Source organism: Harpia harpyja, chromosome 8 (genome assembly GCF_026419915.1).
Source record: "Harpia harpyja isolate bHarHar1 chromosome 8, bHarHar1 primary haplotype, whole genome shotgun sequence".
Lineage (NCBI taxonomy): Eukaryota > Metazoa > Chordata > Aves > Accipitriformes > Accipitridae > Harpia > Harpia harpyja.
In genome coordinates, this window is record NC_068947.1 from 49734605 (window position 1) to 49752249 (window position 17645).

General features: G+C 47.1%; 1 protein-coding gene and 1 long non-coding RNA gene across 3 annotated transcripts in view; both read right to left on the reverse strand.

Moving 5' to 3' along the window:
* The window catches only part of GSK3B (glycogen synthase kinase 3 beta), a 149529-nt gene extending 141022 nt beyond the window's left edge, over positions 1-8507 (reverse strand). Inside the window, exon 1 of one of the 2 annotated variants that reach the window (XM_052794811.1) lies at positions 7091-8507. In XM_052794811.1, the coding sequence (XP_052650771.1) occupies positions 7091-7178 (88 nt within the window). In that variant the 5' untranslated portion in view covers positions 7179-8507. The remainder of the gene's footprint in view (positions 1-7090) is intronic. The other variant, XM_052794812.1, reaches the window with a different exon arrangement.
* Positions 8508-12467: 3960 nt separating this feature from the next.
* LOC128145315 (uncharacterized) lies at positions 12468-15480 on the reverse strand. The gene is made up of 3 exons (XR_008236424.1): positions 14720-15480; positions 14247-14307; positions 12468-14026 (listed from the first exon to the last, which is right to left on the reverse strand). It is a non-coding gene; the product is annotated as an uncharacterized LOC128145315 (long non-coding RNA).
* Positions 15481-17645: the final 2165 nt, after the last annotated feature.

Genomic DNA, 17645 nt, shown 5'->3' on the forward strand with positions numbered 1-17645 from the left:
CTAAGCCAGAAAATACTGGGTCCACTGCTATGGAGAAGTGGCAATACTCTTTGGCAACGACTGGTGCCATCCCTTCAGAAGGAGCTCTTGCTCTATGGCTTTTGTTAAAAAAAAAAAAAAAAAAAGCCCTCAGTGCTTGACATCGACAAGCTATCTTACCACTTTCCTTTCTTCCATTATAAGACAGACTAGGCAAGAAAACAAATTACCTTAAATGCTTACATCTACTTCCCGTCTGCAAGAGATAAAAGTACAGAATGAACTGCTTTGCTTTATTTCCTTTTCTGAACAACAGACAAGTCATCTGTGGCAAGAGCACCTAATGAAAAGATTCTTTGATAGCACCGATCATACAAGAAAAATCACTGTCCACTTCTTTTAGAGGCACATCAGTATGACTTCTGGGCATCCACATTTTTGACAATCCTCAGAGGGTGATACAGAAATGCTTTCAGTAAGGTCTCCAACATGGATTTCTGTTGAAATCACCTCACCTCATCTCTCCTACTGCACAGACAGAACATCACGCAGCAGCACTGTTGGAGAACACAGGATTGAGTCAAACACGCACCGTCTCACGGACTACACCTAGATAACTGACCCCCTCTCTACAGCATGGTAAGCCGCTACCAGTGGGAGCAGGAGGGATTCTGAAGATTTGATGAAAGCACTTCTACCTATAGTGGTTATCCAAATCTAGTTTACAAAAGCTTCGGGTAGAGCTTTATTTCAGGCTTCTGTTTAACGAGACGCAGCAGCGCTGACCATGAACATCTTGTTTGAGCATGGCTATGATGTTGTAGCTATTTCTCACAAGGGTGTATCTTGCTACCATGTCTCACATCTTTCTCATCTTAAGACCAGATTGCTGCAATGCACTCAATATACAACTACACTTTAAATCAATTAAAAAATATAAAGTGGCATAGACCATCATGCCTCCAAACTTATGTCTTCCCCAATGGCAGTATGCAGCTTTCAGCAACAATCTCCATCAGATGAGAAGTGCCAAGGGAGTTCCTGGTTTTGCACCTAAAGAGAGGGAGTTTGACCTGTACAGCACTCTATGGGTTTGAGCCTTTATGTCTGAGGGAGTATCTTTTATTGCCACATTGTAAAAGCTGTAATTAGCATATATTTTCAACATACATAAATAAAAGAGCATCTATTTGCGCAGCTTACTGAAGGAAGTGCTGACAAGACAAAATTTTGGATTTTATATGGACTTGGGTCAAAGAAAAATGAGGAGAGCTGTTTTGCGAGGCATTTGAACTTTCAACCAGCTCCTTTTCATAGCTGCTTGAATTTAAAAGTTTCGTTCGTCTTTCAAGGCTGCACTGGGCTGATGCTCATTAAATTCAGAAAGCAGCCAAGTAACTCCACCAGCCATAGAGCTTCTGCAGGAGACAGCCACTTTAGCACTTCCCACACTAGCTATGGGTGACTGAAAGTCCTCAGAGTAGAATTTAAAAAAAAAAAAAAAATTTAACAAAAACAAAAGGAAGAGAACTCCAGAAAAATGTTCAAGTCTTAAGTCTACAGAAATTTCTGGAAACTCAGAGCTAACAGACCTTCCAATTTAAAATGGGACTCATCAAGTCATTCAAAACAAAAAGACTCCAACAGCTTGAACCAAGAGGCTGCAAGTGTTCTCCAACCACCTTGCATATTAGCTAGTGTGTTCAAATAACTAAGGGGTTTAGCATTAATTAAATTCAGAAAATGCTAGAGCTGGTCACAGCACATCCTATAGGCTTTCAGAATCTTCTTCACATCACTCACCCATCCAGTTCAAGAAAGAGCATGGGGCGAGGGAACAGCAATAGCCAATATCCCACAGATTTGTATCATTATGAAGACCTGCAATGAGTCAACTGGACACCAATATTGGAAAAATCCTTTACATTTTATCTAAAATAGCGCTTAAAGATATAACTCATCAAAATTAAAGAGCTCTTGGGGCAGTAGAGGGAAACCCTTCAGCCTGTGGGGTGGTCTTCAGCAATATATGCCGAAGAACTACTTCTTTTCTTATCCCCCAAGAAAAAGATCAGAATACATACACCACCACTGCTTTGTGATACCTACAAGGCCCTATCAAGTCAACGGATGAAGTGATGCAACAGCTTCCAGAGCCGGGATGCGTACAGGCAAGGAACATACTCTATAAGCCATATGGGTTTCCACAGCTTTTTAAATAGTTGGTTAAAATACGGCTAAGAAATACAAAAGGCGAATCAAGTGATAATACAACAGGGGATCACCTCCAGGAAGCTGTTTAGGGAAGAAGAAACATGCAGAACAGCGACAGAATGAGAAGAAAAGCTTCAGGATAAACCCCAATAGGTCTATACAAGAAAAAGAACAACTAAACCACCAACCCACAGAAGTAAGACGTGGGGGACACAGCAGAATAATTAGTCAAATTGTCATCTGACAGGTTCCGTTGGCAGGCCTCACTTTTTTACTAGTTATTTTTCTGCTAAACTATTCCTAATGACATGAATACAGAGAAAATAGTTTGGCAGTGTTAGAATTAAGTACAGCAGACAGCTGTTTTATTCCTTTTCAGACTGCAAGGCATGACTTTGGGGCACTATAGCATGAGGCACTTTTCACTGTAGCGCACGTGGTCATTAGCTGATCCCGTTGGTGCAATTTTTTTTTCAAGTTTAGGCATGAGGAAAGCTGTTCACCCAGCAGCAGTCAGAAAGCTGGACAGGGCTAGGATCAGCGACGGCCAGACACATAACGCTCAGCAGGCTTCTGGAAGGGAGTGATCTTCCTCTCTCCAGCAAGGAGAGCAGGATGGGCGGCTTCCAGTTTCAGAAACCAATTAGGCAGAAACTGCTATCAAAGCAATAGAGAGGGCCCTACCCTAACTGGGTTGAGAAACAGAAGGTGGCATTATCTCCATCATTTTGCCAGTTTCAACAGCCCCACTCATTCCTTCTCCCTGAATTTGACCAGGGTGCTCTTTTCCAAGGCCCTTCCTACATACCTACCTGGACATCACACAGTATTAAATTAAACTGTCACCTAGACACCACATGCTACCTAAAAAGCGGTCACTTTTATGTCCTGGCTTGTGGAGTGGCTACTAACAGAGCAACAAACTCCCAGACTTTATTCCTTCATGAACCACTTTTTAAAGAGCCATTACGCCAATGAAAGATGCATCATGCTCAAATGCCAGCAGTAGTACCATGTGTGAACAGTACACAGCAATATGGGTTTACCAAGCTATTGTGCTTTCAGGAGATTATACGGTACAAAAAACAGTGACTCTAAGAAGAAAATAAAAACTTCAACAAAACCCAAGTTTGGCACCATTGTAACATTCTTCCAGAGAGTCCAAAATGAATTATTACAAGATTGTCCTTTAGATTTTGCAACCAAGAGTATGCGTACAACATTAGAATTAGCTAAAGCAAATAAAATTGCCTTCCTCGCCCTCCAAGCTAACAAATTCTGCATAACCAATTACAGAGCCATGACACTCACACATGGAGCAAAAAAACTCTTCATGGCAAGCGTTAGCCACGACATTATTTACTGCAGACCAACAAGATAATTGGCTCCAGTTACAATAAGTAGGGCTGTCTACAAGGAGTTGGTGTTACTTGGAACACTTATTTTCCAGAAGCTCAGGGAAGAAATAAAAAAAAAAAAAAAAAAATCAATTCCACAGTCATTAGATGAAAATTCTCAAACTGCAAACTTCAAGACTTCTATTTTTATACAGATATTTTTGGTCATATGTTGCATGAATACCCTTTATATTTCAGGATTATTTTTGTCCCATTTGGGAAACAATGTACATTTGGAAGCAATGCAAGAACAACTAGGTGAAGAACAAAAGAAAGCTTCAAGCTCATACGTCTTCTCTTATACTATAACCAGCAGGTTGATAGTATCAGCAAGTGGAGAACTGGAAGCTCAGCTCCCTCCTGTTGAGGGACAGGCTTAACACAAGGAGACCACGCACTTTTTTTTTTTTTGTGCAGGGAAAGCCTACAAACCCAGCAATACAGAGCTGCACAAAGAATAACCTACTTGAGAATTACTTCAATGTAGAAATCCATACAGTGGGGTGGAAAAAATGGTGGAGTGATTTCAAAACCACCAACATATAAATAGAGAAAGAAAAAATAGTCAGATTTCAGAAGGTACTCTCGATGCTGGTATGGCTTGAAAGAGATATAAGAAGGCCACAGGGTTCCTACTCTTGCAGAGATGTTAAAACCCTTGTAACATATATTACAGAGCAATGACAGCAGCATGCATGAGAAGTCATCTTTCCCAACAGCCAGAGAAGTAGCTGTTGGTAATCTCCCATCCTTTCATTCAAGGCTCAGGCTTTCTTACCAACTTCTGAGAACAAAGTCTCATAAATTAAGCCTAATAAATTACACAGGGAAGAGATGAAAAATCCTTGCTCACTCTTTCTCCCCCATATAGCTTGGGGAGAAGAGCAATCACCGTACGGTTCTAGTACTGCTCCTCCCAGGTAACACGAGGATCAGCGAGCCCTCCTCTACTACTTTATCAATCCTTTCCTCATTGCTTGGATCCGTCCTTCCTAGATAACAGTTGCAGTGCTCAGCCAGGAGCAGCAATAGCTGCAGAGACACCAGAGCAAGACTGACTTCATAATTTAATTTCACCCCTACTCCAGGCTTACAAATAAAAGCAAAAAGGTTGACATCAAACAAGTCAGGTTTTGCTCCCTGATGACGCGGAAAAGACCCACACCAAGACAGAGGTACTAAAGATGTCCAAGAGACTCAGAAGATACCAATCCACCAATTTTCACCTACCTCACAAAGACTCTTTTGTCCCAGCTTTCTCTCAAAAGGGCTCAAAATGTAACTAAGTACCAGACTGCAAATACATAGCAAAATGAAAGAGCAGAGCAAACTCTCTGTTCAAGACACAAGTGATTTTTCCCCCCCCCCCCCCCAAGCTCTCAACACTGGTAATAGATAACTTGCTACATCATGCCATAATATGCTAACAAAACTCATGAGAACCAGAAAAATATAACCCTTTTTGACACCCAGGAATTTTTCTCTCTTACAAAGCAAAAAAAAAAAGTTAACTTCCTGGGCTGTCTTACATGGATGGATTAACTGAAAATACAAACTGCATTTCCCACAGAGTCCTTATATGTGGTTCTCTTGCTTTGTTCTGACATTTTTTTCCAGACAGCAGAAGGACCAGGAGCACATGACTAGAGCGACTGTGGGGGTTATCACAAGTGCGTGTGCTTTATGCTACGGCCTTTGTCTCTCCCTCAGTGTTATACACTTGGGATTGAATCATATTTGCAAACTTGTTGGTCTGCATCAGTTAGCACCCTCTTCACAGGCAAGCATCTGTCTAGTCTGTGACCTCAAATAAACGGGAAAGGAGCATCAATGACCTTTCAAGAATCAAGCTGTAGAGCTCGAATAAGACAAATGTAGTTGCTGAGCACGGCAGGTCTAGGTCCTGCTTGGTTTAGACAGCCACCTGCAGAAATACTGATCAACAAGACCTGCTTCCTATTCCACAGGCACATAAAGTAAATCAATAAATTAAAATGGAGTCACCCACGGTTTTTCTCCATGCAGATCAAGAATTCTTAATAAATGCTAATGCTGGACCTGATCAAACACACGCTCTTATACTGCTAATAGGGGTTAACTGCACCCGTGTCTTTTGAAGTGCTGCAGGCACGTTGATCATGCAGATACAAGGTAGACTACAGACCCTGAGCCAAATGCTCTCTTCAAGGCTTCAACCGCAGTGGAAGACATTTCGGTGCAGAAAAACGTCAGAATTTCTGATCTGTGAAAAAGCTCACAATCTTACAGCGCTTTGGCATGAAATGCATAAAACAACGTGATATATGCATGCATGCACACACAGAGCCATGTCAGGTGTGGCTATACGCAAGTATCAAATAGATCAATTGAATGGTAATGCATATCAAGCATTCCTGGTCCCATAAAGATGCCACCCCGCATTTCCGTAAGAAAAAGGAAAATATCGCTGAAAACTACGCTATTGATATGAATCTGGAAGAACAATTTAGCTGTTAATATGAACATATTCAAATCAGGAGTTAAGAAATGCCGTACTATAAACACATAGCCAATCTTAGCGACTCAGAACAGGGCCTTTTTCCATTCGCACCGTACATTTGTTCAGATTTAATACATATTTTTAATTCACATAAACCAGCTAATCCCACAAGCTAGAATACGAAGGATGGGCACATATTAAACACAATTTCCAACATGCCTGTGCAGAATAAAGCACAGGCCTCATTCTTAAAAATATTCCTCTGATCAGAAAACTGGAAAAGGCATGCCGAGCTTGAAATAACTACCCCATAGGCTCACATGTCAAAATAATCATTTTCTTATCCCCTCTATTGAGCATTTTACCAGAGCCTGGAGGATATTAGAGAGACACCTTTTGTAAGCTCCCCTCCCCCTCTTTTTTTTTTTTTTTTTTTTAATGGGCTGGACTAAAAGGTGCTCACACCCGATCTACGGGTGCATGGAAAAATCTTCCAAGCTCTCTCCTTCAGAGCCAGGAGTGCTTAAAAACACATAATGAACGTGAATGTCACGGCCGTACCTGCGTGCCCGCAATTCGTTTCCTCCTTTCGAGGAGGAAATAAAAGGGAAATACAGGCTACGGGAGCTCCCAATCCGCTCCACAAGAGGGGGGGGGGGGGGGGGGAAGGGAACAAAAAACCCCAAACAAAACAAAAAAAGGCTTTTTAATTAGCCAGAGGCCGCTTACAACGCTGGCAGCGATCAGAGGCTAAGGGAGAGGACAAACCAACCGGCATTTTTTGCCCAACAGGCCCCAAACGAAGCGGCGGCGTGCGCCTATTCAAGGTTAATGGAGGGGGGGGGGGGGGGAGAAAGGGAGCTGCCTCAGCCGGGGCTGGGGCCGCCCGCTCGGCCCCCGGCCGGGCTCCCGCCCGCCGCTTTACCTCCTGGGCGAAGGGAAGGGAAAGGGTGGGGGGGGAAAGCCCCGCCAGAGCCAGACAGACAGACAGCCAGCCGCGCAGGGGCGGCAGGATACTCACGGCTAACTTTCATGCTGCCGAAGGCCGAGGGCTGCTGCACCGGCTTGCAGCTCTCCGCGAAGGAGGTGGTCCTGGGCCGCCCGGACATGGTCTCCCGCTCCCGCTCTGCCCCGATCACCTCTCTCTGCCTGCCTTCCCCCTTCGCCTCGCCCCGGCGGCTCGGCGGGCCCGCCTGCCGCTCCCTCGCTCGCTCAGCTGGAGGAGACGGGCGGGACGCGCCACATGAAACGCCGGGCCCCCCCCTTCCCCCCCCCGGGGAAGCCCCCTCCCCTCTCGGTCTCTGTCGCGCTCTTCGCCCGGCGGCGGCGGCTGCTCCTTCCTCCTCCTCCTCCTCCTCACGCCGCCCGTTTCTCACAAAACCATCCTTCCCGGCAGCGCCGGTGGGTCCGAGAGCCGCCTCCGCCCAGTCCGCAGCCCCCCCGGCGCCGCTCCCGCTCCCGGCCCCGAGCGAGGGGGGTTTGCTAGGCCTCGCTGCCCCCACCCTGGGCGCCAGTCACATGGGGCGGAGGCTCACGGCCCGGCTCCTCTGATCCCGTCGCCGGGCTTCTCTCTTTTTTTTTTTTTCTTCCCCCTCCCCTTTTTCTTTTTTTTTCTTCTTTTTCTTCCTCCTCTTTCTTCCCCCTCCCCTCTCTTCTCCTTCCCCCTCGCCTCTGAGGGAGGCGGCAGGGAACGGGACTATTTTTTCCGCGGCGGAGGGATCTCGGGGCTCCCGGATCCGCCGACAGGAGGTGATGCGGCCGCTCGCAAGGGGATCCGGCAGGGGCGGTGGGATCCGCGGCGGGCGGAGTAGGGGTGAAGCGGCCCGGGCGGCCTCGCTCGCTCCCTCGCTAAGGCTTCTCAGTGCGGCGCTGAGGCGGCGGCTCCGGCGCGGCTCCTCATTGCGCCCGCAGGGGCAGCTGGCGGCGGCTCAGGCTGGGGACGCTGCACTGCGGGCGACGGCCGGCGGCGGCGGCGCAGGCCATGACGACGACGGCGGCGGCGGCTCCCCGGCTCCTCCTCAGCCGGCTTCAGAGCGCTGGCGGCGGCGGTTATTGCTGTTGCTGCTGCTGCTGCTTCCCCGGGCGTCCAAGGGGCATGCGACTCGCCTACCCGGCTGAAGCCTCCCGCCGCTCCCTCCCGGCGCCGGCCGCCTCCCGCCGGGCCCCCCCTCCCCGTTTCTGCCGTCAGTCCCTTTGTCCCCGCTGCTGCCTCCGCTGCGTGCCGGGCTCCTGCTGCTGCGCTCTGTGTGTGCGCCAAAGCCGCGCAGCCGCCTATACCCGTCGCCGCCCTACGCTGCGGAACGGCCCTAAGCACCTTCTGTGAATACCCAGCCGAAGAGCCCGACGCACTCGCTAGCCCCCAGCCCGAGGCCGTTACGGAAACATCCGAGCCTCCTCGGGACCAATCCCGAGGTCGCTACGGAAATGCCTGTTACGGGTCGTAACCAATCGCGAGCGCAGCCGAGTCTCCCCGAAGCGAAACGGAGAACCAATCGGAAAACGCTGCCGCCGCCCTAGCAGCGCGGTCGGGGAGCCAATAGGAAGGAGCTCCCTCTTCCGGCTATTGCCGGGCCAACCCGAAGAGAGCCGAAGCGGGACAGCCAATCAAGGGGCGCGCTGCCTCTGTCACACAGCCCTGGGACGGTTTCAAGCCGCAGCCCGAGGCGGAGAGCGGACGCGGGCTGCCATTGGCTTCCCCGGCCGAGCGCTCCCATTGGCTGGCGGCGATGAGGCGGCCCGAAGACGTCAACCCAGCTCTCGGCTCGCGGACCAATCCCGAAGCCCGGGGCCGCGGGCAGCGTCCGCTCACCTTTATGACCTCACCGGGCGCGCATGGGCGGGGCCGGGGGAGGGGGAGCGCGCATGCTCAGTGCGGCGCGAAGGGCGCCGCCCTGTGCCCTCGGGCCCGCCCTTCGCGCCTGAGGGGAGGCGGCCGCCCCCCCGCCTCAGGCCCTGCCTGCCCTCCGGGGCCTCCTGTCCCTCCGGGATTCCACTGCCCGGTCCTTGCCCGTAAGGGAAGGCCGCTTGGGCAGCGCGGAGCCGAGGGAGGGGCACGAAAGTTAAACCCCCGAAATCGCCCGGTTTGTGCCTCAGACCCCTCGGGGGCTGAGGTGGCGGGAGCCCGCCCTCCGTCCCTCGTCGGGCCGTGAAAGACGGCGAGGTTGAGCCGGCCGTTGCTGCGGTGTCATCCGCAGGCCTGCGGTGTGGTTGGCGGGAAAAATGCGGCGGCTGTGGGGAGAAGGGTAGCAGCGCGGTGAGGTGACTTGTTAAAAAAAAAAAAATACGACAGCGGTATGCTGGAAGTCGCAGAGGTGGCACGTGAAGGGATGGTAAACCTATTTTGCAGAAACCGGGCTGAGCGAGGGGGAAAGAAGATGAAGAGTCTTCGAAAGTTCTCCCGATTCAGCTCTTACCGGCAAGGCTTTCTTACAGGGAACACAGTTAGTATTAGAGCCACTAAACTGGCCCTCCTATCCAGGTCTCAGTGCAACCACGAGTGGATTGAGCTTGGCCCTGGCCAGAGTCCCAGGCACTGTTCTGGAAGAGCCTGTACTTCTTCAGGGCTCTGAAGCATCCCCAGGGACATCGGTTCCCAGCCCTGGCAAAGCAGGCGCTGGAGTACTGCTCCCTGCTGTGACCTCAGTAAAATTACTCGGCAGACCTCGGCAAAAATCAAGCACCACTTGCTTATGCCATTTAAAAAAAAAAAAAAGTGTTCTTGCCAGAATAGTTTATACCACAAACAAAATAACTTGGACTAGCAGAAGCACTTTTTGCCAGTGTTAGAGTCTAACTAAGAACTGCTGTTTTCTTTTCAAGGCATCAGAATATTGCCAGATTGATTTTTTTTTTTTTTACTTTTTTTTCCAGTCCCGTTCTGAACAACATTGCTATATGAGCAAACAAAGACCTGGCCAAAGGCAGCTAAAATTTATCCTTTACAAGAGCTGTTTTCCAAAGCAGAAAACAAACCCACTCTCTCAAAATGGTCCTGTTCAGCAGATTGCTCGCTCTGGGGTGCTCAGTTTGCTGGAAACCTTTTTTCCTGCCTGATAAATGATGAATGGTTTTGCCTACTACAAAGGACCTGGGATTGTTTAAGGTTTGATTCTTCACGAGCTACCTGTGCAGCTCTGTACAGCTGGGAACCTGACAGGTCAGAGTGACGTGCTCTAACGAGGACTAAAAGAGACAGTCTGAAATGACAGTATTGGAGCAGTACTGCAGCCACCCCAACCCACCCTACCGTGCTCATTGTTCCAGCTCCCCTCTGAGACACCACTGTATCGAACGTTGCTGAGACACAGTCTCAATAAGCCACCAACCATGAAAACAACATTTTTCTCTCCTGTTTTGGTAGAGATGTTGACCCCAGCTGTGACTATTTGTCCAAAATTAGGGCTACATATTGGATTAGTTCTCTAAAGAACGATCCTACATAAAAAGACAAAGTAAATGTGCAACTAGGCAGTGTCCAGCTCTCCTCTACCTGAAATGCGCCACCAGACATTCCAGTCATGAGCTTGAAATTCTTTTTTTTGGCCTTGAGCATCAACGCACATCACATTTTCTGACAAAAGTTCTTTCAAAAGACTACCTAAACAGGAGAACCGACTTAAGAGAGACAGCCAAGCTTTGTTACTTGAAAAAGTTGGCGACCTGCAAAATAGCAGGTGGGCGAGGGTGAGCTCTTTCCTTTAGCATTTGTTGTTACTTATAATAGCAGTAAATAAAAATCAGACCCATGCATAATTTATACTGACGGCGTCCGTTTGAAAAAATGTCCCTTAAAGCTTTATAACGAGTCTACAGCCTGATAATAAAAATGGGAAATCAACTTTGTTCACTTAAAGAGAACAAGGCTACCTCAGAAAAAACAACTTTTTGCTTGTCCTCCTGTATATGGTACAGCCCTTCCCTAAAATCACCCTATTTCCACTTCAGTACCAACACAATCCATACCAGAACCCAAAACTCGGTTACTGCTAATCTCGCTTTTCTGAATACCAAGCCTATCCATCCACTTGGGGAATGCGCATTACAAAAATCCCAGCTGCTCTATTTCCTATTAGGCAATCCTGCCCACATTTCCAAGCAATAATTAACCAACTGACTCTCCAAAGCCTGTCCATTCAAGTCATAGCATCTTCTCATCTACCAGGAAACCACACAAGTGTGCTTAAAGGAGGATTATTATGTATGTGAAGGGACGGGAAACTATAAGGCATCTCCAATTTCTGTTAGTCTTTTCACAGATTCTTTCCTTAGCTAAGACTACTCTCAGAAAAACCCTAAACACACAATAAGGGCATCTGTTAAGCTTTCATCCTCAATTTCAAAAATGGACGGGCAAAATCATTTGGGAGAGTCATGAGTGAGCTAGTTGCTTTTTTAGACTGAAAGATTCTCTTTTGACAACATTGCAAAGTTCATATTTATTTTCGGCCGCTTGGCTGATGAAATGATCTCCCTTTCGAATCTGCAAATATAAATAGAATTGTCGTTTTAATGATCAGTTTTCACAAGCAAGTATAATCCAGCACCTCAGGCATTAATATTGTACCAAATCTGGATGCAAGGGGCAGATTTATAGCTGCTGTGTTTCTGTAACATCCAGGTTCCTAGGGAGGCTGCCTGAGAATATGAAGCATCCAATAGAAATTACTGAAGTGTTATCTCTCTGAAATGCCATAAGGTGGCAGTGAAATGGAAAATTGGTACTATTTCTGGGTAGAACAAAGCTTTCAGGAGCTCAGGAGAAGGAGAGGGGAGGGGGTTTTTTGTTTGTTTAGGGCTTTTCATTTGTCTGTTTACATTTCATGTATCACCATAAACTTAAAATCCAATCATCTTAATCACATGCTGAATAGGTCTGCTCCAACATGCACCAGTAGACATGTTCCTGCACAGTGAACTCCTGCTTTTTTTTTTTTTCTCCATTGCTTCCTTTTGGGGTGATCAGCAGGAAGATTTTCTTTTTGCTTACCTTGCAGCTCTTACTGGGTCATTCCACCAGAAGCCACGGTGAGAGGGCTACCTCCACTAGCCTGATAAGGATGCAATCATTCAATGCTGTTTTGAACTTTGTTACGCTAGTGAATCAAAATGGTATTAATGGATCTACCAGTCTTGCATCTAATTCCTTAATATTGCCAAGGGAATTATCCACAGAACAATTTAGTGAGATAGTGTAATGGCTTGTCTCGTTTGATTGGTGTGGGCAAACTCAATGGTTATGGTTGAACTTTAACTTTTCTTTTTTTTTTTTTTTTTTCCAGTGGAAAATCAGATCGTAACAGTAACAAATTTACTGACTGCCTAGGTGTTAATGATTAGACAATAAATCCTGAAAAGTGGTTTTGATTTTTATCCCAGAACAAAATCCGAAGAAATCTATGTTTAGAACATACCAGTTACATTTATTTTTCTGAGCAGGACAGAAGTTTTTAATCCTGAGAACTCGGCATTTTGCAATGATTTCCTGTCACAAAATATGTCATCACCAACAATTGCTTCAGAGCTGATGGTTTGCTGAGCTGGATGTGCGTGGGTGCACCTAGGCCTTGCAAGACTCCAGGTAAGTTTGCCAAAACCGATAGAGCCAAGTGGTCCGAACAGTTTAATGTAACAGGAGCTACGGACAACTGCCGTTTCCCGATTTTGCAGCACAGTCGAACAAGCAGAGACACCGACTACAGGTTCATGGCAACATTGCAACACATGGAAAACATCCGTGACTCACTAAGCAGGCAAATGCATCTCTTCTGTGGAAGTCCTCCCCACTGATGTTCTGCAGAGGTTGAAGGTTGGTCTTATCTGCTGGCTCTTGAAAGAGGCATCAGGTTTCCCACCGTGCCAGGAGAACATCTTGTTCAGCTGGACAGTTTCCCTTGCTCCAGCATTTGTCTGACCACACCTTCTTCATAAATAACCCCGGAAAACCAGGTGTCCAGAGCCAGAGAAGCTCTATCAGTCTAATGAGCTTTTGAAAAGTCTTCCAGACTATGCCAGTTTCCTCAGGAGTTTGAAAGGGTTCAAATCTAGAAAATTATTGGGCTCTTCTATGTGTATCATCTGCCTCACGTTAGATTCAGCCAAGCAGCCCAAGACCCACATCCATTTGCTTTCTATTTGTATTTTCCCGTGCTGTCAGCAGGTCTGTCTGTTTCTGTAAAGGGGATACCAGGGAGCAGATGGGCCATTCGTACAGCAGGAAATTAAAATGACCCCATTCCCCAGAGTTTACTGGGGCTCTCTCTGTACCTACAGTATTGGTGGAAGGGCCCATGAATGTCCCGTGCTCACCATTTCCCTGCCTCCCCCATCAACTTCCAAACTGGCTGTTGAGGAGTCTTTCAAAATAAAGAGAGTTAAAGCCAGCCCGATCCCTGAGGCCTTCAGTCCATTCAAGAAAATCTTGTAGGGCTAGGAAGCCTTAACTTGAGACAGGATTGGTAGAATATGGGAGAGGCATGGGCAGGGGAGAAGACCCAGGCTGGGTTTCCAAGCCGTCACAGTGACCTACAAGTTGTACAGGGAGCCAAGCACAGCAGACAACAAAGGAGATTTTTCTCCTCTTCCTCCTTGAGACAGCTGGGGGATGTTGCACCAGGGTGATGAGGTTTATTGTGCCTTCTCACAAATGCAGGAATAGGATTCACTGGTTCTTCTTGAAATAGTTTTTTGAAAGAAAGCATTGCATACAGTGCAAGGTGCCAACAGAAGGAGAAAAGGCCGTTGGGAGTAGACGTCTGTCTCACCAAAGAAGCAAAGGAAGCAGCAATGAGCCTGGTGGAGCCTGCCTGGGATGCTGTCCTCGCCTCAAGGGCTCCCTGCAGACCAAAATTACCATCCTTAGCTGCAATGAAATGCTCATCCAGCTCTTGCTGTCACAGCTGCTTTTACCCTGGCTGAAAATAACTGCATGGGTACGGGTCTCCCCAGGACAGCCAGCTCCCTGCGGGAGAAAGGGGATGATGGTGCTTGGTGGGTTAGAGCCATTCTTGATATCCGCGAGGCAAACTGGGGCGGGTATAATACACTCATGTCTGCAGAGAGGAATGATTGCTCTGCCATATACAAAGTACAACAACATGGTTGAATAGAGCTATGAAACCTTGGTCATTCTGCATACATCAGCCACAGTAGTGAACTTGCACTGTAATTGTACGTCTTACCTATGAACTGGGGGTCTTTAGTTTGCAGCCTGCAACTGAAGGTGGTGATTGTCCTCAGAACCTGGGAGAGAAATGTACAGTTAATTATGAAGTGGCCAAAATTATAACAGCATTTTCATTTTGTTCATTGAGGTTTTGCCAAGCACTCTAATTGATTTAATGATCCCTGTCCCTAGCTGCTCACTAATCACCATGGCACACTACTTCCTTCATCTTTGGCTTGCAAATGGTTACTAATTGTTGCTGCATCTTGCATTGTACATCTGGTGTTGACAGCTGTCGTTTCCCTAAGATGGAGAGGCAGCTGTTTTTAAAAGTAGAGCTCTCTCCCAAATCTCTAAAACATCTGGGAAAATGTGGCATTGAAACTGAGTTATCAAATATAAAAATTTAGCAAACATGTGGACAGGCTAGAGGGTCTGCAAACACAAAGCTTAAAAGTAGGCACAGGAATCAGAACAGAAAAGACTCACTGCTGTGTCTTTAAAACACAAGTCCTGGGTGTTTCCCATAAAAATGCCTATTTCCCCTAATTCCCTGTGAACTGCTTTACATGGCAAAATCTTTTACACTCTGCACAACAGAGCACACCTCCTAATTTGATCGGACTAACAACCCATGTTGCTTTTGCTTCAGCCTATTAGATGTAATTCAAAAGCCTTTCTACAAGGCAGGATTCAGGATCAGGCTGCAAGATCTAACTGGCCGGAGACAAGAAACCAGTAGTATGAAAGCACGAAGAAGCCCTAGAAATCAATGGAAACAGTTGCATTCCTTAAAAAAAAAAATCTTTTCCAGAATCTCATTTCCTCCTGAACATTTTGTGACCATGATTGTTACAAGCAACCTATTTTTTTCCCTCCTTGTTTATTTTGTGTATTTAACAGCACTGAGCGTACAGTCCATTGTTTTCCTAATGGTCAGCAAAGCTTATCTCCCGATCTCGCCCAGCTGCTATCGCTCACATGCTGTTCTGCAAGACTTGGATGAGCTCTCCTCTCAGACCCTGCGAGAGGCTGCAAGCCAGCAGCAAGAGCAAAGCTGAACTCAACAGGCAACAATGAGTAGGCATGTAAGGACGCCGAAAGGAAACGGGTGAGCTTGAACAAGGTTAGCCTGACTGGAGCAGCAGTCACTCCAAATGACCCCTAAGAAAAGAGCCTACAAGCAGAAAAAGCCTGGTAGGATTAACAACGCCTTTTTATAAAGGAGTCATTTCAGGACATCTGACTGAAGGGAAGTGCTACATTTATTTATTCTTAATTGGACTGGATTTAAGCCATATCAAGCTAATGATGCCATTTTAAGTTGGAAAAGATATTCTCTTTGCCTCATAGCACAGGAGCCAGGGGACAATGCAATTAACGGGAAAGGTGGCACTTTCAAAAGCAGTAGAAGGAAGTATTTTTAAATTAAGCAGTTATTGTATATGTCAGGTATTTAAAGTTGGTGTTTTTTTCTAGTCGCTGGAAGGTGAGAGACTTTTCCAGGAGATGATTCTAGTTCTCAAGTGGGGTCACACTTAAACTTCACCTAGAGGAGCCTCTCTTTTCCGCACACCTATGGAAGGACCCCAGAAAGACCTGCCTAGTAAGTGGGCTCTGGGGTGAGAAGCCTCCCAGTAGGTGACAGGAAGATAGTTACATTTCTAACTGGACTTTCAAAGTCACCGGTGCAGGATATCACTGATGGGCAAGTACCTGGATAATACTGACCCTTGAAGTAGGTAGTACCAAAACTCCTTTTTTTGTTCAGGGGTATGAAACATGCTGTTTGAATTCAAATCACTCTCTAAGTGTGGAAGTACAGGAAAGTTTATAAAACACTCTGAAACATCTTGCCCTGACCACAATCAGGAACAAGATACTGGACTAGAAATCAGGGCCTGAGCTGTTTGATAATCAAGGATCATCTCTTCAAAGTTCAAGAGTGGTTCATCCTGACAAGAAGAAAATCAAGCTAAGGAAGCAGGAGGTGTGCGTGGATGAACAAGGAGCTCCCGACTAAATTCTGACATAAAAAGGAAATGTACAAAAGGTGGAAGCAGGGGGAGGTGACCCGGGAGGAAGCCTTACCGGTGAGAGTGTCCTTCAGCAATCCCAGGCCCCTGAGCAAGGGGCCCGAAAGTGCTGAGGGAGCTGGCTAACGTCATTGCAAGGCCACTCTTTGAAAGATCACGGCAATCAGGGGAGTTTCCTGAGGCCTGGAAGAAAGTAAATGTCACTCCTATCTTCAAGAAAGGCAGGAAGGAGGATCTGGGAAGCTACAGTCCAGGCAGCCTCACCTCAATCCCTGAAAAGGCAATGGTGAAAAAAATCACGCAAACCATTTCCAGACGCATGAAGAACAAGGAGGTGGTCGAGTATAGTCGGCATGGATTTACAAAGGGGAAATCGGGTTTAACTGACCTGACCGCCTTCCACGGCAAGATGACTGGCTTGGTGAATGAGAGGAGAGCAGTGGATGTTGTTTGCCTTGACTTTAGCAAGGCTTTTGACACTGTCTCCCGTAACATCCCCATAGACAAGCTGACAAAGTATGGGTTACGTGAGGTGGATCAAAAAATGGCTGAATGGCCGGACCCAGAGCGCTGTGATCAGTGGCACAAAGTCCAGCTAGGGGCCAGTCCCTAGTGGTATACCCTGTTACTAGGTCTTAGACTGTTTAACATCTTCATTAATGATCTGGATGATGGGGCAGAGTACACCTTTGGCAAATTTACAGACTATACAAAGCTGGGAGGAGCTGATATACCAGATGGTGTGCTGCCATCCAGAGTGACCTGAACAGGCTGGGGAATTGGGCAGAAAGTAATTGCATGAAGTTCAACAAGGAGAAATGCAAAGTCCTGCACCTAGGGAGGAATAACCCCATGCACCAGTACATGCTGGGGCCTCTGCAGAGAAGGACCTGAGGGGTTCTGGTGGACATCAAGCTGGCCATGAGCCAGCAGTGTGCCCTTGCAGCAAAGACAGCCAGCAACATCCTGGGCTGCATTAGGAAAAGCATTGCCAACAGTTCAAAAGAAGTGATCTTTCCCCTCTACTCAGCAGTGGTGAGGCCACACCTGGAGTCCTGTGCCCTGTTCTGGGCTCCCCAGTACAAGACAGACATGGACTTACTGGAGTGAGTCCAGCAAAGGCCCATGAAGATGATTAAGGGACTGGAGCATCTCTCATTTGAGGGAAGACGCAGAGAGCTGGGACTGTTCAGCCTGGAGAAGAAAAGGCTCAGGGGGAATCTTGTCAATATGTATAAATACCTGGTGGGAGGGAATAAAGAGGGAGATGAGTGCCCTCTGATGGGACAAGAAGCAGTAGGCACTATTTAAAACACACGAAACTCCACCTGAACACAAGAAAACACTCTTTTTTACTGTGGGGGTGGTCAAAGACTGGA